Source organism: Chanos chanos, chromosome 1 (assembly GCF_902362185.1).
Source record: "Chanos chanos chromosome 1, fChaCha1.1, whole genome shotgun sequence".
In the NCBI taxonomy this organism is placed as follows: Eukaryota; Metazoa; Chordata; class Actinopteri; order Gonorynchiformes; family Chanidae; genus Chanos; species Chanos chanos.
The window spans coordinates 41343006-41364710 of NC_044495.1; the positions used below are offsets into that span (position 1 = coordinate 41343006).

At 41.2% G+C, this 21705-nt stretch overlaps 1 protein-coding gene across 1 annotated transcript in view; it reads left to right on the forward strand.

Moving 5' to 3' along the window:
• Positions 1 to 11039: 11039 nt before the first annotated feature.
• LOC115820490 (glutamate receptor ionotropic, kainate 5) overlaps positions 11040 to 21705 on the forward strand; it is a 28687-nt gene continuing 18021 nt past the window's right edge. Inside the window, exons 1-8 of the mRNA XM_030784098.1 lie at positions 11040 to 11154; positions 11808 to 11972; positions 12801 to 12898; positions 13653 to 13818; positions 16045 to 16223; positions 17100 to 17153; positions 21269 to 21430; positions 21679 to 21705. The exon at positions 21679 to 21705 is cut by the window's right edge and continues 126 nt beyond it. Of these exons, the coding sequence (XP_030639958.1) occupies positions 11040 to 11154; positions 11808 to 11972; positions 12801 to 12898; positions 13653 to 13818; positions 16045 to 16223; positions 17100 to 17153; positions 21269 to 21430; positions 21679 to 21705 (966 nt within the window). The remainder of the gene's footprint in view (positions 11155 to 11807; positions 11973 to 12800; positions 12899 to 13652; positions 13819 to 16044; positions 16224 to 17099; positions 17154 to 21268; positions 21431 to 21678) is intronic.

A 21705-nucleotide genomic window follows, 5' to 3' on the forward strand; every position in this document is an offset into this window, starting at 1 on the left:
GCTGTAGAACATTGTAGAGCCGCAACGCGGGCAGACGGTACCGTTAACGACACAACACAAAGTCACAGCATTGTGTTTTTTTTGTAGAGCATAGTTAACTATTTATTACAACAGAACAGCAACAGATGAAGAGAGAGAGAGTTACCCCAGGAACACAGAGTAACAGTAGTGCACGGTTATCAGCTAACAGCATCTGGCCGCGACTCCACCTGCTCTCAGGGGATGCTGGGAATGGTGTCGAGATCGTCGGTGCTGGCCCGTGTCAGCCCTCCTGTCACAGTTTCCTCTCAGCAGCCTATTCACACCCCCCTCGTCTCCCGCGAGAGAAAGAGAGAGAGAGAGAGAGAGAGAAGGGGGGGGGGGCAAAGAAAGCAATATGGAACACAGGGGGTCCGAGATATAGCAAGTGCGATATAAATGAGATTTAAGGAGAATGTAAAATATTGGCCAGAGATTGACACAAAGGAAGCAAATAGATAGTGGAGGAAGAAAAAAAAGAAAGGGAGGGGGGCATGAAAAAGGGATGTGTAATGAATGAAGAGAAGATGTGAAAAATTGGAAAGTGTCCAAAGAGGAGGAGAATGGAATGTGGCAGACGAAGAGATGAAAGGAAAAAATGGGGAAAGAGCGTGTGCGTAAAAGAGTCTGTCTCTACTCCAGTGAGTTCCCCCACCTCCTCTCACCTTTCACAGAGCTGTAAAATGGAGGCACAGCTGCTTAGAGAGAACCGAGAACAACATCTCCAAACACCTGTTTGTCTCCTGACTGTCAAAACCAGTCTATTCTACTTGGAAAACTATCTCTGTTTCAACACATGTTTGATAAATACACTAAATATGCCCCCCCCCACACACACACACAAAAAGAAAATAGGAAAATTCAATATTTTAGCAACACAAAGGAAAACCACCATCTTCTGCCAGCCAAGCACTGTGTGAACCACAATGCTTTGCCTCAGGTCTCCCCTGAGAGCACTGTGGTTGAATACTAGCACAAAATATTTATGTATCAGAATATTCTCTCTCTCCCTGTGATCTTTCCCTCACGTCTTCTCGGCAAAATATCAAGAAGTCAGGCCAGGTAGCAGGCCAAATCTATCATAAACAGCATACGTACGTCATCTGTAGCCTGCTCACCAAGGCCTTCTGTGACCGCCGCAGACCAAAGGCAAAGCGCCACTTTCAGTACTGTGCATTGTAGTCAGAGACATACCCAAAGCCCTGTCATAGAGGAGAAAAGACAGATTGGATAGAGGGGAAAAAAAAGGCAAGAAAGCGGAGCGGAGGTGCAGCAACACGCTTGCTCCGTGGTAAAACGACTGGAGATGCAGTTTGATTTTTTTTTCCAAGGCTGAGAGTGAAGAGAGAGAGAGAAAAAAAGATGTCCCTTTGAACATTTTGCAGCCAGTAATCTGGTTTTAACGTTAGTGCCTCTGCTTCCTGCTTGTAATCTGGCTTTTGGCGTATAATCCGGCTTTGTTACCTGGAGCCTCTTGATACACCTGTAATCCAGGTTTATGTCTCCTGTCTGCCTTTTGTGTGTGTGCCTAATCTCTGCCTGCGTGCCATAATCTGGTGGGTCTGGACAGCTGCCAGAAAATCTGGATCCCAGGAGGTAGATAGTGATCTCGTTCTCAAAGATCTCCTTTTAGAAGTTGACGTTGTTGTTGTTGTTGTTGTTGTTATAGTTGTTTTTTTGTTGTTGTTGTTGTTGTTGATGAGATGAGAAGCTTATGCAGAAGCCTGTTGCGTCATTAAATCTGGATGATGGCCAGTTCTTGATAAAACTGAATGTCAATTAAAAAAAAAAAAACATTGTGCCCTTAATACAAATGGAATAGCAGTAATTACTGTACGTATTACCACAGAGTAAATATGATTATTTACATTCATTAAAGTGCTCTGTTATTATCTGCGCTGTCTTGTGTAACACAAGCAGAGCTTTGGTGAATATGAAACCTATAGTAGATGTATCAAGCTTTGAACACAGACTGACAAATCCCCTCTCTCTCTTTCTCTCTCTCTCTCTCTCTTTCTATCTTTCTCTTTTTCTTTTTCTCTCTCTGTCAGTCCCCAGGTAATAGTTGACTCTGTTTTGTTTTGATGTATCTCTCTTTAATCACCATAAAGCTGCGTCATCTGCCTACCCTGCCATGGCGGTAGTACACAGACACCATACATTTACATGCCCCGTTATGCCATAAACATGAAATATTGACAGCAGTCTGTACAGAGCAGATTGCTTTGTCTTAATTGGCTATTTCAAAATAACTAGAGCGTCGATATTGAAGAATAAAGAGAAGGGGGGGCACAATTTGTTCCCATCTACACGTTCATTTTTTTTCCCGCTTTCATCGCTGCTGACGCCACGGTGTGTGTCAGACATTAATTGTGGTGTAAGGTGTATGTCATAATGGCATGAGGACACTTGTGATGATAAATTGCCTAGCTGGCATTTAGCTATTATATTTCACCATTTGTGCAAATTGAATTCTGACAGACAGGAAAAGGAGGGTATTATAGGTGTGTGTTAGTATGTGTGTGTATGTGAGAGAGGTTGAATGCTCTTTAGACTTTTTCATTTGCTTCCATTAAATTTTCACCCTCCTACCTTTTTTTTCTTTTTAATGTCCATTTGTCGTCAAGATGGGAGTTTTGGGCAGGCTTTTGAGTTTAACCCACCGGCTTGTTCTGTGCTAAGAGCATTAGCAGGGCAGTTTGAGATTCCTCAAGCGTAGGGTCATTCACCAACTTCATTTCTACTTCAGCAGCCTGAAATTCTTATAGGAACCACTTTAGCTTAGAGGCACATAGCACATTAACTGCTCCAACCAGCAGGATGTAGTGGGTGTAGTCTGTATGGAGAATACCGTGCCTCTGATGAGTGATATTCCACTGTCAGAGAGATTAGCCTGGCAGAGCTGTGTGATGTGTTTCTTTTTTTTTTTTTGGTGATATATGGACTGCATGTGTTGGCTTGGAGTTTAACTGTGTGCATATGATACATTAACTTTACAGTGTCAGCGTTTGGTGTGGCAGCCAATCAAAAGCCATTTGGTTGAAGGGTTGGGGTGTGACTGACCCCTCCTCAGCTGCTCTCGTCTTAAATGGTGATGAAGAATTAACACCAGTTTTCCCCTTTCAAAGAGGGAAAAAAACATTGTCCTGCTGTAACAAATGATCATAAATGTTTTATTTATTTATTCATTCATTTATTGCTGTGTCTGTTAAATGACAGCATTATTATCCGTTAAAGCACTAGCTGTGTGTGCCCCAGGACACAGTGATGGGATCTGAAGTGTAGCTTTGGGGCTGGGGTGTCCTGCGGTGTTTGGACAGTGTGTGTGTGCAGTGATTTGAGTTTTTTTTCTGGTTTGCTGAAGCTTGGGGAATATTAAGTGCATATCTGCTGTGTTTCAAGCGCTGAAGTTTCCCAGGTTTGCTGTGGGCGGTAGCGGAGCAGCATTCCCTGAGTTTCCTAGAAGGAGGTAATTAAGAGGAAGAACATTCTCAGTGACTCACCAGAACTTTGTCTTCCTGGCATCTCTCATTACCTCCAAAATATCTAAATATTTAATCCCAAACAACTCTCACAAAGCACAGCCTTGAAAACAACAGTATAGAGCTTGCCGCCACACTGATTTCGTTCTCAGCATCTGGTTCCTTTTCGTTTAGTTTTTTAAGCTTTTAACCCTCTACTCTCTGTTTTTCCAAACACCACACTGCTCCTACACCCCACTTCACTATGTCTCTCTTTTATTTTTTACATTTTTTTTGGTGGTCTGTGAGAAATCATCAATTTAGAATTTTAGGAACTTTCAGACGTGTCGTAATTGTGAGGCGTGCAGTGGAGCTGGACCCAAACGCAAGACACAATGATGGTAGTAACAAAAAGGAGGACTTTACTTACAAAAGTAGATAAATAAACAGGTGCAAACAGGAAACAAAACTGGATACAAAAGGTGCAGCCAAACAGAGTGTATCCAAACACAAACAACGATAGACAAGGGACAAGTCAAACACAAGGGTTTAAATACAAGAGGAGAACTAAACAGGGGAAACATGATTGGTGCAAATTAACAAGGCTACAACGAGGTTAATAAATAGAATAAACAGAATCAGGTGAGAGGCGGAGACACAAGGAACAGGGGCACAAGACAATTCAAAACAAAAGTCCAAAACAAGGTGCAGGCTGTGACAGTAATGCAGTAGGTCGTCTGTTCTTAGTTGGGTTTCACACTTTGGAATGGAGTAAGCATTTGCTTAGATACGTGTCTCCCTCATTAAAAAAAAAAAAAACTCGTTCTTTTCCGAGCCTTTCGAAAGGCCGAACGTCCAAAGAGATTGCGAAACGTGCAGAGAGGGAAAGCTGAGTGACGAGCAATGTTTTCTTCCGCTGCTCTTGTTCAGCGAACACAGAGGAGTGGAAGACTGCTGGCTGGAGGGCCCTCCAGTGTAATTTTAGCTGTGTTCACATTAACTCCTATTATTGTCAGCATCAGGATGAGTGTTATCTGTGGAAGCGGTGAATGCTGAAAGAGGCCCTGGAGCAGAGGAGGGTGGTGTAGGGATGGGGGAAATGAAGGGTTGGGGGGGGGGGGCAGGGGACATGGGGGGCGTGGGGTGGGAGGGGGGAGACTAAACGCTCTTCTTGCCGTGATTCTTCTGGCCTGAGTGAACAGCCAGAGACTTGACATCTGAATTTTTCTCCCTCACCGGACTGAACTCACACACGCTGATGTGGGGTGGCAAACACCAAAGCTCACTGGTTCCTGTTAATGTCAATCATCACCTTTTGTTTGTGTAAGATTTACACGCCTTTTCTGTCCTTCAACAAAATCACCTTTCTTTCTCTGTCTCTCTTGTTTTATTGTTTCTGTTCCATTCTCTTTCCCTTGTAACTACACCCTTCTGTAGAAAAGGCCGTAGAAGATTCTGTAGATTTTTTTTTTTCAAGGAAATTCTCCTTTAGAGAGAAGTGTTGTGATGAATGCATGACCTAAGTATTCTAACTTGTGATTTAAAAAAGAAAACAAAACAATGAAACTAAAACAAAACAAACAGAATAACAAATAAGAACATTTTTTGCGTTATGGTATACCAAAGGACTAAAAAAAAACCTCTTCATCTTTTTCATGTCATGCTAAACTTTACCCTGTGCTATGACAGATGACCAAGCAAATCATTGAGATGATTATGAATAATATAACAACAATATTTATGTAGTTATAAAAATGCATTGTATAATGTTAAATGGAATGTAATATACTGATTCGGAATATTGTAAGTTGCTGCCAGGACCCAGTTGTGTCCATAGGAAAGTGGTGTGTGTGTGTGTGTGTGTGTGTGTGGAGGCCCGCCTGTTTTTTGTGGATCCCTGACCCTCCCTGAACACGGCTTAATGTGTTCTTCAACACACCAGACCCAGCCGGCGGTAACGGCTGCCACCGCATCGTCCGGGAGCAGTACAGTTCACCACTGCATCACTGGGCAGTGTTTCATACATTTTTAACTTAAAATCCTTTGAGCATTAGTTTTTTTCTTCTTAAACATGTTCTGAAATAGAGATACTATATGCACATCATACTACCTTTCTTCAGTGGAGCATTTCAATCAAAAAAAAAAAAGAAGAAAAAATGAGAGAAGAGGGAAAAGCAAAGCCTAAATGGAAATCTGGAATAGCACTTTACAACTTTGTTCCTCTGTCACACGCATTGACTCATCTGTGAATTCCCCAAATGACAGCATTTTTCTCTTCATCAATATTTCACACTCACTTTTCACACTCGCTTGCTCTCTCTCCCTCTGTGTGTGTGTGTGTGTGTGTGTGTGTGTGTGTGTGTCCACGCATGCTGAGTCTCTCCCTGTTTCGGTGACACTTTATTTTAGAATCCTAATTACTAGGTATTAACTAGGAAATTAGATGATAATAGAATAGAGTTATTAGGATAGGAAGTACTAAATAATTTCCTAGTAAGTACATAGAAACCTACTTGGAAACTAGATGGCTTCCATGTACTTCCTAAATAACAACTTAGTACTTACTATACATTTCTAATGGGTACTTTCCAAATAACTATATTTTGTTGCCATCTAGCTTCCCAGTGGGTTTCTATGCACTTACCAGAAAATTATTCACTACTTCCTATCCATTTTTCTTTGTGTTGCACTTTCCTTAGAACTACTTTTTATTATCATCTCATTTCCTAGTTAATACCTGGTAATTAGCGGACTGTAAAATAATGTGTTACCTGTATTTATATGTCTGTTTGTCCAGAGTTGCAGTCCAGATCTAAACACACCTACACACCCACACACACAGTGCACAGAAATATGATCACATCATCACAAACATAAGGCAACTTATATCACCTTATAAGATTACCTTTCCAGATATTCACTCACATTCAAATGCACACGCCAATACACATTTGCCATGGACATGGTACACATACACACACTCCCACACTCCCATTAGACAAACACTCACAAACACATATCTTCCTAGACATGCATGCCTGCACTCAAACACACATCTGTTCAAACATGTATGTGTGTTCTCAAACACACGTATGTGTTATGAAACATGCACGTATGAAGTCAAACAAACACGACTTCACTCAAACATAGGTGTTTGTCCTGAAACACACATGCGTGTGTCTCCTTTTGGTCCTGGACCATTGAGACATCATATGTGAAGTCAGTGGCAGAGAGCTGGAGTGATGTTGTTTTTGTTTCTGTCGCCTCATTAAACTCTCGCCTGAAGACCAGCACCATTACGACTCTCTCATCTGCTTTCAAAGCCCTGTCCACATTTTCTCAGCTCTGCATGCCTGTGTTTTTATCTTCATCCCGTAGCTGTTTAATGTGCTGTAACACATACACGCACACACCACACACACACACATTGTCTCTAGTTGGTCGGAGGGGGGGAGAAATATGTGGCCTGTCTTCAGCTAAAGGAGAAGATTATCCTGTCATTACGCTGTTAGAGTCAGTGCTTGTACACACCGGAATGCCCACGAGGCAAAACACACACACACACACACACAGCAGTGCCAGCCACACCAAATTAGCAGCCCTGCAAACACACAATACATGCACGTGAACACAAACACACTCACGCTCCCACAAACACACACAGGTTGGACAGACAAACCTACAGACAAACATAGCATGGCATTAGCTTTGATTAGTATCAGGGTGTGACAGGTGAGTCTCGTGCCTCTCTCTTACAAGACCATAAAGGTTTTAAACAACATACCCACCAGATCAGTACTGCACTGTATCTTTACTAAATCCATATACAGTCACTGTATCTTCACTGCATTCACAATCAGTCACTGTATCTTTACTGCACCCACACACTTTCACTGTATCTTTACTGCACCCACACACATTCACTGTATCTTTACTGCACCCACACACATTCACTGTATCTTTACTACATTCACACACATTTACTGTGCCAGCCATAGCCAAATCTCCTACTAACACTGAGCAAACACTCTTAACAGTGGTCTAAGACTTCCAGTATGAGACTAAAGACTCAAGACTCAAGAGTAGGAGGAGGTAAAAAAAATGTTGAGAAGGTTTAAAAAACTTTTTTTTGTGTCCTCCAGCTGAGAGGGTATCCAGTTTTCTGGGAGTCTCTCTAAGTCAGACAGACACTTTCTGTTGGGCTTGAAACTTGAATTATGCATGATGTTTTGGATCTCTGTCCTTCTGTTTCAGCATCTGAATCCTCATATTCAGCAGTTTTATTCTCTCCTTCTTCACTCTCATTCATATCTTCCTCTGTTTCATTCTTTCCTTCCTCGGTTTTGTTCATACTTACCCTTCTTTCATTCTTTTGTTCTTCAGTTTCATTCTTATCTTCCTTTTTCGTTCTCTCTCTCCTCAGTTTCAGTCTTTTCTTTCTCACTTTCAAGGGCTTATCAGGATTTTTCAGGGCTTTGATCAGCTTGCTGTGTTTTAAGTCAAATTCTCCTGAAACAATGGAACAAATGAATATTGTTTCATTTTTTTAAGATGACACTGGAGATTACCAAGAGCTGGTGAGGATGAGGAGGTTGAGCAGTTTGACTCTATATAGCTGGGGATGAATTGTGCATGGTCGCTCACCAGTCATTTTTTGGTCCAGAATCGTTTGTGTATCTGTCTGGAATCAAACACATCAAACGGGTCGGCCTTTGGCTGAGCTAGGGACAGAGATAAAATAAGTTAATGTGGATTTTGCAAGCTCTCGTCGCTGTAGGTTTTAATCTTATCGCTTTGGGAAGCTGCCAGGCCTACATTTAAAATGACAGGCAGAGAAAATTCCTGTCAAAGAACCATGCTCAACACAAATTTGTCCCTCTTTTTAATTTTGTCTTTCAAAAAGAGACACTAAACTGTTGTCTTATGTCATTTTATATATCTGACCAATTTATCTTGACTCAGTTTTTTTCTTTTAAAAAGCCACTGAATGGAATCAAGATTCAGGGATTCAAATAATAAATCATTAATAAATCATGAAGTCATCTCTAAATAATTAACAAATCAATGATTTTGATTTGTTAATGAATCATTAACGAATGAGTCGTTAATAATTCATCATTAAACCAAAATATTTCTGAAACTGAGTTGCCAACTGGTTAATCCTGATTTAAATCTGATCAGATTTGCTTTACTTGGATTCACACTGTGCATAGTTTGATCCAGAACACTGTGCTCAATAGCTGACCTCACAGGTGCTATTGGTTGAGCTGGTGAGAGTGAGACTGGAGAGAATGGTAGTTTATTGTATTACTTCTATTATGCTTCGACTGACTTAATGTGGTGAAATGCATTGGAGTTGTAGTGAAAGGTGTGGTCAATGGTGCTATTCATGGTGAGAATGGAAATTAGAGTAGTATGTGAATGGTGTGCTATTCTATCTTTTCATCATTAACTTTTCATCTTCCATTCCCCCTGCTCTTCCTCTCCCTCGCTCTCCCTGTCTCTCTGTCTTTCTCTCTCTCACTCTCTCTCTTGCTTTCTGTCTCTTCTACTCAGCTCACTCACTTAATTTAAATTCAATTCAGAATTCAATTTGGGTGCGTTCACAGTGGTTTTATTGGCAGCGGAGATAAACGGTGATATCACCGAGGCTCAGAAGCCTGAGACAAACTGACTGACATGTCCTGGGATCAGAGGAACACAGTGTTTCGCAATGCTGTTGAGCATTAGATTGGGTTCTGCCCCATGGCCTCATCTTGTTTACACACACACACACACACATAAACACACACACACACACACACACACTCATAGACCCAATCCATGGCACCCTTCCCATAATCCACTTTGAAGTCAGCGACTCATTTTGTCATTTCTCCTTTGTCAAGTCTTGATCTGTTTGATGCTCCACAAATTGCCCCCCTCTTTCTCTCTCTCTCTTCTTCATTCACTTGCATGTTTTCTCGTCTTCTCTCTTATTCACCCCTCTTTTATTTCAATAATTGTTCCCCTCATTTTTACAGGATGTCCTTCCCTTCTGCTCATTCCTCTTTTCTTACTCGTCTTCCTCACTAAGCTTTGCCTCAGTGACAGTCATGGAGGCGCTGTAACAGTCATGGAGGTGCAGACTGTGAGACAATACTGTGTGTATTCTAACATCAGCTTCTGTGTAGGGAGATGAAGGTGGTGCTCTCTCTGTCTTTGGAGCGTGTGTGTGTGTCTGTATGGGGGTGTGTGTGTGTGTGTAAAATGGCTTATAACTGTAATGATCAGAACAGTGACTGATGACAGAGGGTTATTCTGCATACAGCAGGAGTGTAATGCTTTTATACTAAAGCCAAAACCGCAGTCCTGTAGTCCTCGGTTCCGTTAACGATACGTGTATAGTGAACCTAGGATTATTTATCTATTTATTTTCACTTCAGCTCTTGTAAGCATTTTTGTTCTCAGCATAGTGTCAAATTACAGGGAATGCACATTCTTAATATAGGAGAACAGAGAGTATTCCACACTGTTTGTGCTTTTGATCATTAAGAATAATGTTAATCATAATTTGAATCCAGTACACAGTCTTTTTGTTTTCTTTGTCCTTTCTGACGGCAAGAACACATAAACACCATGCTTATCATGCAGCACACGTACCTGAGTGAACAATTCCAACAGCTTTAATGACAATGTCAAATGAGTAAACATTCTAAATTACAACAAAACATGTGGTGTCTTTCCTCACACCATACATAACATAAGCTATACTGAAATATATGAATCCACATAAATTCATAAAGTAGATCTAATCTCTAGGCCTCTCTAGCCAGCAACTTGTGTTTCTTATATTGAAGTAGCCACACATTGAGCAAAGGTGAAAGCAGTCAGTCACTAAGATACTGAGATTTGGGTTTTGACTCATTGCCATGGAGAAGAGTCTTAAAATAACTTGCTCAAGTTTAGTTTCATTTTCTAAAGGAAGAACCTTTACGCTACTTTACCAATCACTGAGGATTAATTTTCTTTCATGATCTGTTTTTTTTTTTTTTTTTGGAGAGTTTTGATTGTATTAATTTAGTTCTTTTTGTATTTAATTTGTGTGTGTTCAAATTAAATAGAAAGAAAGAAAAACTTCAGCACTGAGTGGGTTCACTTCTCTTTCAAGTCAATTGATCAGAACTGTTTACCAAAAATAAAATAAAACCAAATAAAGAACACACTGCTCCAGTGTTCATGCTGATGTGAGAAGGATGGGTTCTGTGTATTTGTAAGGAAACTTCAGTTAAAACAACACAATCTTTTGCTAAGCAGCTGCATCATTCGTGCTTTTGACGGAAAAGGGGTTATCTACACACATTTCTTCTAACTGTATATGTCTGGGGGTTTTCTTTGTGATTGAGATTGAGATTGAGTGTGTTAACTCTCACATCTGTAGCAGTTTTAGGATCTATCAGGTTTTTTTTTTCCATATAAAAAATGTAAGCAACATGCAGTGTAGAGTGTAACTCTTCTTCCCATCCTTTAGGTGGCGGTGCAGGCAGCCAGAAGACCTTTCTCCATGAGGAGCAGTGGAAGATGCCGGCTCTGCCAGCGCTGCTGCTGTCGATTCACTTCCTCTTCCTCTTCCTGCTGCTGACCATGGCCCCACCCTCTCTCAGCCAGGCACCTGCCCTCTCTGCCCTCAGAATGGGTCAGAATTACACACACACACACACGCGCACACATATACATGCACACACACACATATACACATACAAATGCATGCATGCACAAACATACGCATGCACACACATACAAACACATATACTCACATCTATACAAACACACAGAGACATACACACACACACACACACACATGCACATGCACTCAGATCAGAACTGAGCTATTTTGGCTCTAAGAGACATTTAATATCATTCATACGAAGTTCTTCAGTTTCTAAGAAACGTGAAAGTTAAACTGCCTGGTTCATTGCTAGGTAACAGTAAAAATGTAAGTGGAGCAGCAGTCACTGTTTACAGCATATCCAAACTTATTATTGTCCCTGATGACAGACAGACACACATGTGACTCTGGTGCTTCAGATGAACATTGTACCACAAGTATGAATGAAACTTGCTTTTAATTCCACTTGCAATAAAATCTCCTTGTCTCGGCCCAATGTTTTGTAATATAGTCTCTCGGTTTCAGTAAGGATTTTATAAATAATTGGAACTACTAATCTTGTCCATGATTTGAGTAAATGCTTACCTTGAAACTTTTGCTTTCTCATGTGAATCATTTTTACGTGAATCACTGCTCTGGTTGTGTGACTTGACCGAGCGTTTGTTTTTCTCCGTGCTCAGCCGCTATACTGGATGACCAGTCTGTGTGTGGACGGGGCGAGCGGCTAGCATTAGCACTAGCGCGTGAAAACATTAACAGTGTGATGGAAGGGCCAGTTCGTGCTCGTGTAGAGGTCGACATCTTCGAACTACAGAAAGACTCACAGTACGAGACCACCGATACCAGTGAGTCTATCTCAGACGCTCACACCCCCGCACCCACACACATGATTGCTGTGAGCCATGGCTTGAACATGTATGCACACAGACACATAGTAAAGTCTCTCTCTGTAGTTTTTCCCTATCAGGGAGAGAGGCTGTGTCCTAAAGCTGATGCAGAAATAGCACAGTACTTCTTTACAGTATTACTGCAGAAATAGCACAGTACTTCTTTACAGTATTACTGCAGAAATAGCACAGTACTTCTTTACAGTATTACTGCAGAAATAGCACAGTACTTCTATACAGTATTACTGCAGAAATAGCACAGTACTTCTATACGGTACTAATGCAGAAATAGCACAGTACTTCTTTACAGTATTACTGCAGAAATAGCACAGTACTTCTATACGGTACTAATGCAGAAATAGCACAGTACTTCTTTACAGTATTACTGCAGAAATAGCACAGTACTTCTATACGGTACTAATGCAGAAATAGCACAGTACTTCTGTACAGTATTAATGCAGAAATAGCACAGTACTTCTGTATGGTATTAATGCAGAAATAGCACAGTACTTCTGTACAGTATTACTGCAGAAATAGCACAGTACTTCTATACGGTACTAATGCAGAAATAGCACAGTACTTCTTTACAGTATTACTGCAGAAATAGCACAGTACTTCTGTACGGTATTAATGCAGAAATAGCACAGTACTTCTATACAGAGAGATTTCCTCTGAGTCTGAAGAACAGAGCAGAAACAGAACAACAAAGAGCCAGAATTTTATATCCTATACATCTCTCTTTCTCATTTGTCAACCTCTCTCTTCTCCTGCTGTTTTAAAACGCAGTGTGTCAGATCTTACCGAAGGGAGTGGTCTCCGTCATAGGTCCCGCCTCCAGTCCTGCCTCTGGTTCTACTGTCAGTCACATATGTGGAGAGAAGGAGGTGAGGGAGAGTTTGTGTATGTGTGTGTGTGTGTGTGTGTGTATGTGTTTTACATAAAACTGGTCCCTGTACTGAGAGATTGATTTGGGTGTGTTGGTGTGTACATACCAAATGCCAGAACAGGCATACCTCCTTGCTTGACTCACAATAGATCCAAGAAATATTCTCAAGAGGAGGGCAAAAGAATATATTTTTATTTCTACAGTCCTGAGGATTTTTCAGAGGTCTATTTTGACCCAATAAATACACCGCACTGCCTTTTTTTCCCAAGCGTTCAGATCGATACTTGAGCCATTAAAGTACATTACTGCCTCTGACTTATGATCATTAATGGTCACTCTTTTTCATGGTCTCTGTCTTTTCTTCCTCCTCTCTGGCCTTCCTCCTTGCGTCCCTCCTCATCTTCCTCTCTCATACATGCTCCTCATCTTCCTCTCTCTTGTATGTTTTACCCTTCATATTTCCTTATCGCTCACATCAACTCTCTCTCTCTCTCCCCATCTCTCATTCTCTCCCTCCCCCTCCTCTTTTTCTCTCTCTATCTCTCCCCCCCGGCACTCTCTTTCTCTCTTTTTCTCTATCTATCCTTCTCTCCTGCATTCTCTCTGGATCTCTCTATCCCTCTCTGCCTTGCTCTCTCTCTCTCTCTCTCTCTCTCTCTTTTTCTCTTCTCTCTATTTATTCCTCTCTCCATCCCTGACTACACATTCCCTCTCCCTCATTTTTTTGTCTTTCTTGCTTTCTTTCTTCACAGATCCCTCACGTAAAGATCGGTCCTGAGGAGACTCCTCGGTTGCCGTATCTACGCTTTGCCTCGGTAACGCTGTATCCTAGCAACGAGGACCTGAGCCTGGCCATTGGTGCTATATTGCGTTCCTTCAGCAACCCCACCACAAGTCTGATCTGTGCCAAGGCCGAGTGTGAGTGTTCACAATTCACTCTGACGTTCTCTTCTCCTCTTCTCTTCCACTCATCTCTCTTATTCCTCTTTCTATTTCTCTTTTCTTTTCATACACTCATCTCCCTTATCCCTCTCACTATTTCTCTTTTCTTTTCATACACATGCCATCATTTGATCCAATGCAGACTCTCCTGTGCCTCTCCTCCCTCATAATCTGATCAGTTTCACTTTGCCACAGGGTTAAAAACTCACTGTCTCTTCTTTAGACACCCTCTTAAAGTTTATAGTCTCTCATACAGACGATGCTTGTTTTTATTATGGCGGTTGTAATTGGATGGTTAGTATTTGTGAGTCAAGTCAAAGATAACTGGTTTTGAACTGTTACGTCACCACCGTTGTAATCCAAGGGCAGATCCCTGAAAGTGTTTTTTTTCTGCATTTGTCTTGTGTGGGGTCAGACTATATCCTGGTCTCACATTATAGATGATTTGCATATTCATAATGTTTACATCTGTACAGGCATTCTGGTGCTGGTAGGACCTGAGATATATGACAATTCTACTAATGCAGTTTTAAGGTAGATTTATAAACTGTGTTGAAAAAAAAATGTGAAAAGAAAAGAGAAAAACAGGAAATGGTGGATCTTCAGTCCTGCATTGCTGCATAGACTGTGAGGTGTCTCAGTGCGTTTGAAAGAGCTGCGGTTGTGCCAGACACTCTGAGACCACATCCGTGTGCCAGGAGTCGCAACTCCTCCCCGCAGTTTTCACACGAGAGAGAGAGACAGAGAACACAGGAAAGAGAGTACATGACAGAGAGAGTGGCAGAGAGAGAGAGAGAGAGAGGGAGAGAGAGAGAGCGTAGGAGAGAGAGCGTGAGAGAGATAAAATTTCAGTGATAGAGAGCAGGGGCACTGCTGAGAATTTTGATATCTAAATCTTGGTGTTTTACATCTTTTTGTATATTAATTATGAATATGAGACTTATAAGATCTGGAGCTGTTACCACTAGGGGGCCTGCATACTGGGGATACTGACTGCAAGCCCCACTTTAGTGCCAAATCTACAATGACATCAGCAGAACCGAATAATTACTGACATGACTGGCATATACAAGACCTCGGAATTCACTCAAAAAAACAATTCGATACTTTAAAACTCCATTGTCATGAGTGTTCCTTTAACTTTCACATATTTTTATTCATTGATAACATCTGATATAACTAAAGAATCAATGGTTCAGAGTAATCTCCAACAATCAAACGTTGTATTGGGGTTTTTTTTCAAATATTTCTTGAATACATTCAGTAAATCAGGTATATTCTGGGCATTAGGATACAATCTCAGGGTCTCTGTATTGCTCAGGTAGATGAGTGCTCTTGGCTCAGCTAGTCGGGTCTGGCCAAAGGTTCATCATTATTTTCTAATGCTGCTGCTGTTTACCGGCCTCACACACATCCGTCTTTATTGATCCTGCTTTCTTTTTATACTCGACTAGTTTGGCTTGTGTTCAGTGTGTGTGTGTGTGTGTGTGTGTGTGTCTGTGTGTGTGTGGTGAGGGAGAGGAAGAACACTGCTGTTTTTTTGTTGTTGTTGTTATTTTGGACAGAGGGGGATGTGTGTGGGTATATGTATGCTTTTGTATGGCTTTGTGTGTATGTGAGGGAGAGAGAGAAAAAAAGAGAGAGAATAAAGGAGGAGTTTCAGTCTTAGATGAATCCTGTGGTCGCTGCAGAGAGCGTTCTCACGTTACAGGTTTGTTGAGCGCAGACGAAATTCAATAAAGTGGCTGTATGGATTTGTGGTAGCTTAGCTCACAAATTTATGCACATACAAAATTGGTTTTATTGGCTCCCAAAGTCACTTAATTCAATAGTCATGACTTTCATTTGGAAGAGTAAGGGAAAATAGGTAATGTTTACCTCTAATTAGACTTCTCAGAAGGATCTCTTCAGGGCTTTTACAGCTCTGTAAATGACATTGATAAACTCTTATTAATGACAGTCTAATGAGTACTTTTACATGCAAATCAACCACATTAAGGAGAATTTATGTCAAAATGTCAAGTCACCATTGATCGGCCTTATGGGGTAAATGTTAACCTTTTGTGAATCACTGTGCTCCTCCTGGATTAGTGGGGAGGGAAGACACTGTTTATTTAAGTTACAAAAGCTTTTATTAGTATTATTGTCAGAGGATGTTGAGGCTTCATCTGATTTGACTGTGTGCTTGCTCTGGTATGTCAGGCCTGTTGCGATTGGAGGAGCTTGTGCGTCGCTTCCTCATCTCCAGGGAGACACTGTCTGTCAGGATGCTTGATGACAGCTTGGATCCCACCCCTCTGCTGAAGGAAATCCGTGACGACAAAGTAGCAACCATTATTATTGATGCTAACGCGTCAGTCTCTATTCTAATACTGAAGAAGGTGAGTACACACACACACATACACATACACATACACGCATTACATACACAGGCACACATTCACACACATGTCATCACATAAATTCACAGATTTATATAAATAAATAAATAAATAAAATCTCAAGGAGAATATTTCACTCAAAAGCTAAAGATAGCAAAACATCAACAAGTCCTACTAAAAAAAATGTTTTGTTATGTTTTCAGTAAAAAAATCATGTAAAAAAAATCCTGCCAATCCTACAGAAGGATCCTACTGTTATCTTACACATGCCCAACACCACAGCAGAAAGAGAAAAAGCCTTCAGTTTTACTGGTAATATATTGTGAGTCAGAAGGGCCCTGGGTTTGTAGCAGATGTATTGTTGTGCAATAATATTTTATTTTCTTTGGGTTTCAAGGGTCACATGTGTAAAGCCTAGTTACCTTGAAGAGAGATGTAAGAGAGTGTTCTTATCTGCTTTAACTCTACATAGGAAACTCTCTCTTACGAAACAACCGCTACAACTTATTCAACAACTGCTGTAATTTTGAACAACAAAAACCAAAACATTTCTTCATTATTTCTAAACTCAAAAACATTTATAAAGAGACTATTTCGCTTAAAGAAGTGAAGAGAGCAAAAAATAAACATGTCCAAGCAAAAAAAAAAAGGTTACATTTTTAGTTGAAGGTGACTGAAAGTCAGGACATTTTTCAACCTTTGTAGACAAACGCAGACCAAGATAAAAAAAAAAAAAAAGCCTCTATCTTTGACCTCAGTGTCAGGGAACTGAACTCACACTTAACCTGAGCATGGAAATACAATGCCTTGTTGACCTTCTTTCTCTCTCTCCCTCTCTCTCTCTCCCTCTCTCTCCTCTACCTTTCTCTCCTAAAGGCATCTGAGTTGGGGATGACGTCAGCGTTTTACAAGTACATCCTCACCACTATGGTAAGAGCTCTCCCCTCCACCAATGACATGCCATCCTTTCCCTCTACCCATAATCCTCTACACGCTACAGGGCTGGCCATTGACCAAGTAGCTCATCAGAGATGCATGATGGGACAGCGTCGTTCATCATCATTGCGGCCGCGCCCGAAGGATGCCCTTGTCTGAGGTGACTTCCTCTGGCTAGTATTTTTAGCTCTCTCTCTCCATCGATGGAGAGAGGAGTGTTTTAGACAAGTAACACAAGGTGAAGCACGTAGTACCCCCGTCTCCGAGAGCCATGTTTGTGAGAACCACGTCGGGCATCCAAGACCCAGTGACCATTTGGTGAAAAGTTCACACTCGCAACTGCCCTGCATTGTGGGTAAGGCTCAAGTTAGAGCTTCAGTGTCACTGTGTATGTTTGGAGGGTGTTCAGGAGGTCCTGTGTTTGAGTCTCAGCATTATTACTAGCTGGGTCAAATGTCAGAACTGGCTATGTGCTGAAGGAACCAACTGGACCAGGTAGATTTCCTGTCATCACACGAGAGGATGAAGGAATAGAATGAAAAGGGCTGTGTAGTTGTTGATCATTATGCACTGATAGTACAGAGACCTGGATATGACAAATTTGGAGAGAACGTGGTAAAAATCTAAGAATAAAATGTGTATGTTTGGTCACTCTGTGGTTAGCAGATTCTACAGTTTTTTTCATTTAGTCCCCTCTCTCCATGACTGTCTCTCTCTCTCTCACTTTTTTCCCTTCCTATTCTGTTGTTCTTTACCGCTCGACCTCACTGTTGCTGAGGGTAATCAGATTTTTTGCTGAATTTGCTCCCAGCTTTGTAACGTGATAAATTTCGACCAACAAAGGCTACTGTGTTGAAGCACGATAGGAAGGTGTGATTGTTCGCTGCTCCAAACGGTCAAATTTGATTTGACACAACAACAATAAACAAAAGATGTGATTTTGGCTGGTTTAAACTGAAGCTCAGACAGCTGAGAATCCCATAGTTCTGATCCACATTGACACTCATGTTTTTGACGTGATTTGAAGGCTACTGGCCAAAACAGCACTGATAACAAATGATGCTGAAAACCCACAAGACAGGCCTCTGTGCTTTGGGTATTGTTTTGGAGTTTCAGTTCTCTCTCTCTCTCTTTCTGTCTCTCTTTCTCTCTCTCTCATCTTTCTGGAACGGCTTTTTATTTATACCTTTATACCATTAAAATGATAATATGGCAGCAGAATTAACCAGTAATGACAAAAGTTCTAGTTATTACACATTCATATCACATTCATGCCATCATCGCTTTACCTTGTGAAACACGTCAACACACGCACTCACAAAGTCCTATGTGAAATTCACGCGGGGACTCGAGGCTACAGTATATGAAAATGCCAGATGCCTGGAGTTTGTAACGGATGATTTTTATGACTAAAGAAACAATGCCAAGAGTCATACACTCCGCCTGCTCAGACTCGTTAGACAGTCTGTGCCGCTGTAGCAAGCATAATGAGTCAAACTAAACACAGAGAAAAACCTTACCATCAACAAAATGTCATCTCTCTTTATTTAGTCTGTGAAAAATATTGGATTTGATCTATAAGAGTAATACCTCACTATACATAGGACTCCACTGCCGTAAAAGGACTTTGGCGATTTAAACCCATGGGAAATCTTGTATCAAGCATTTTTTTAATCAGTTCCAGCTTGGAAAATGAGTATTCTCCCTCCGTGTTGTCACTTTTAATCTGAGTAATATCTTCAGCACAATGCTCATGGTAAGAAATAAGTGTTGTCGTAGTGAGCTGATGAGTCTACATCCTTTTAAAATTTTACGAACTGTGCTAACTCACCAGCGAAATCCCCGTATGGAGCCGCTTAGTGTTTCTTTTTGGAGCTCTTAAGCAGAATGATTTGAACGCAATGAAAAAGTTGAATGCATAACGATGAACGATGAATGCATATTTAGGCAAAAGGAAACAGCACTCACTACAGCTTATTCCTAATAAACAGGGCAGACAGGCCTCACAGGGAAGCCCAACGGTTCTGTTACAGGACTGACGTCGTGAACGAGCTTTTGCAAGCGCCTTAAAATCCTTGACAGATTTCTTGCACCTTCTAAACTCTGTTCTCAGTAACTGTTGACATCTCGTGTCCAGACTCTTTATAAAATCATCGTCACTTTACTGAAAAATGATGTTACTCCTGTGGCAGAGGATAAAAGCAACCAGTAAAACGCTTGTAAATCTGGACCTCTTGTGACACACACCCAATAACAAAGGTTAATTGGTCAGCGTAGGAAATATGAGGAGTTGAGTCTTGAGAAGTACTTAGCCTTTTGCACCTACAGTGGAGTGCAGATTCACTTTGTATTTTTCTTTGGTTACTCTTTGTTCCTTTAGAGCAATGAATTCTTCATAGATCAAAGTAGATCGATAGGATAGGGTTTTTTTCTTCTTTTGTTAAATTATTTCCTTATACGGTGACAGAGGGACCAAAGTGACTAGAAGGTAATGACTTCGCCTGTTGGCCTAACATGCCCTGTGTGCACACACACAGACAGACACACACACACACATACACACAAATATTTAATAAGATGAATGTAGGAACAGAATGAAACATTTTGAACTATTTTGGGCCTGGTTGGGAACAAAGGCTCATTGTGTTACTCATTGTCCTTCAGGTTATTCCAATCTGACGTGTATTTCGCAGTAATAAAGTGTCCTATGCCCTTATTCACTCTCTGTCAACTGAGGAAACTTTGGAATCATTATTTTTTATTTATTTTTCATTTTGTCTAAGCATAAAGTAGAGCTGAGCCAGTTAAAGGGGGTCCCATCAGTAGAGGAAGAAATACTTTTATTGATCCCCATGGGGAAATTCATCCTCTGCATTTAACCCATCCTATACACACACACTAGGAGCAGTGAGCAGCGCCCAGGTACCAACTCCAGTTCTTTTGGGCAGGGCACTGAAAGGAATATTAACATTAGGAAGGAAACCACAGCACCCACAGGGGACCCACAAAAACATGGGGAGAACACACAAACATGGAACACAGAAAGGACCTGGGACAGCCAGGATTCAAACCCATCTTGTTGTGATGCAACAGTGCTAACCACTGAGCCACCATGCTGCCCAAACCCAAATGATGGCCAGTCACTTCAGCTGTTGGGGGGGGTGTAGTGGCTGAAGCAAACCAGTCAGTCAAGTGGATCTCTCTGATGACCCTACATTTTTCACAGTAATACTGCAGCCTCAGCCTCACCTGTCTTCACAGTGACCACATTCTGCCTACTGTGGGTGACCTTAACCTATTTATGTTTCTCCTTTTTTTCCACGACCCAGTGGTGGATTTCGAGACTGTACTTTGTAAAGATGTGTCTCTGTAATGTATCTGACAGTGACGAGACAGTCTGCCAGTGTTTGCGCTGTCCAGTTGCATTCTAAAAAAAATTGCAATCTGCTGTCATTGTCCCAGCAGTCTAAGTAAGAATCATTGTTCTGTTTGATGATTTCATTCATTCTTAATTTGCTCAACACTGTTGGTCTAAGTATCAATGGGTTAATGTGTCTCAGAGCCAACTAACTGGGGGGGATTTAGTGCATTTTGGGTATTCGATCTGAGATTTATCCAGAATTTGAAACCTGTTTTCTGAATGTATTAAGAAACAAAGAATATTGGCCACATTTTGTCCATTATGTGTTTGCTGGTGTTGTGCCTTGTAGGATTGATATATATTTATGCAGAATTCTGGATGCAGGGATTGAGTGGGATTCTGTGGGATTTGAGGAATCTAGATCCTTTCCATGTATTGTTGATCACTGAGTGGATCCCATACCTTACACATATACAACAATGCTGAATAGAATGACACTGTCAAACATTTTACCCTAGACTTTAATTAGGATGTCTCTATCCTTTGGAATAGAGCAGTTCTTTGTGTTTTGTATTTTAATGTTCTTACCAGAAAGGCAGAAATTTTCTGGATCAGTGATTGTGTGCTTCTTTATCATAATGTGATAAACACTCTGAGGTGGTGTTTCTGAGACTGAATATGTGTTTCCTCTCTCTCTCTCTCTCTCTCTCTCTCTCTCTCTCTCTCTCTCTCTCTTTGTCTCTCTTAGGACTTCCCGTTATTGAGATTGGATGAGGTGGTGGATGACCAGTCCAACATTGTGGGTTTCTCCATGCTAAACAGTAGTCATCCCTTTTACCTGGAGTTTATCAGGAGTCTGAACCTATCCTGGAGAGAGGGCTGTGACGTCAGCCCGTACCCTGGACCAGCTGTGAGTCACACACATACATCAATGCAGTCTCCCTGTCTTCCCAGTGCCTGCCCAAAAGCATCAAACTCACTCTTACTTTCAGTATTGTGTTAGTATTTGTGTAATGAATTTCAGTAGCCTCTCCAGGCACCCTGACCAGTCTATGGAAATATCCAGAAAAGCTTTATGGTCTTACTTATGCTTTTTCCCTCTCGTCCCCCCAAAACTAATGTTCTCCTGCTCTCTTCTTTTCCTCATCTGTCTGTCAGCTGTCGTCTGCACTGATGTTTGATGCG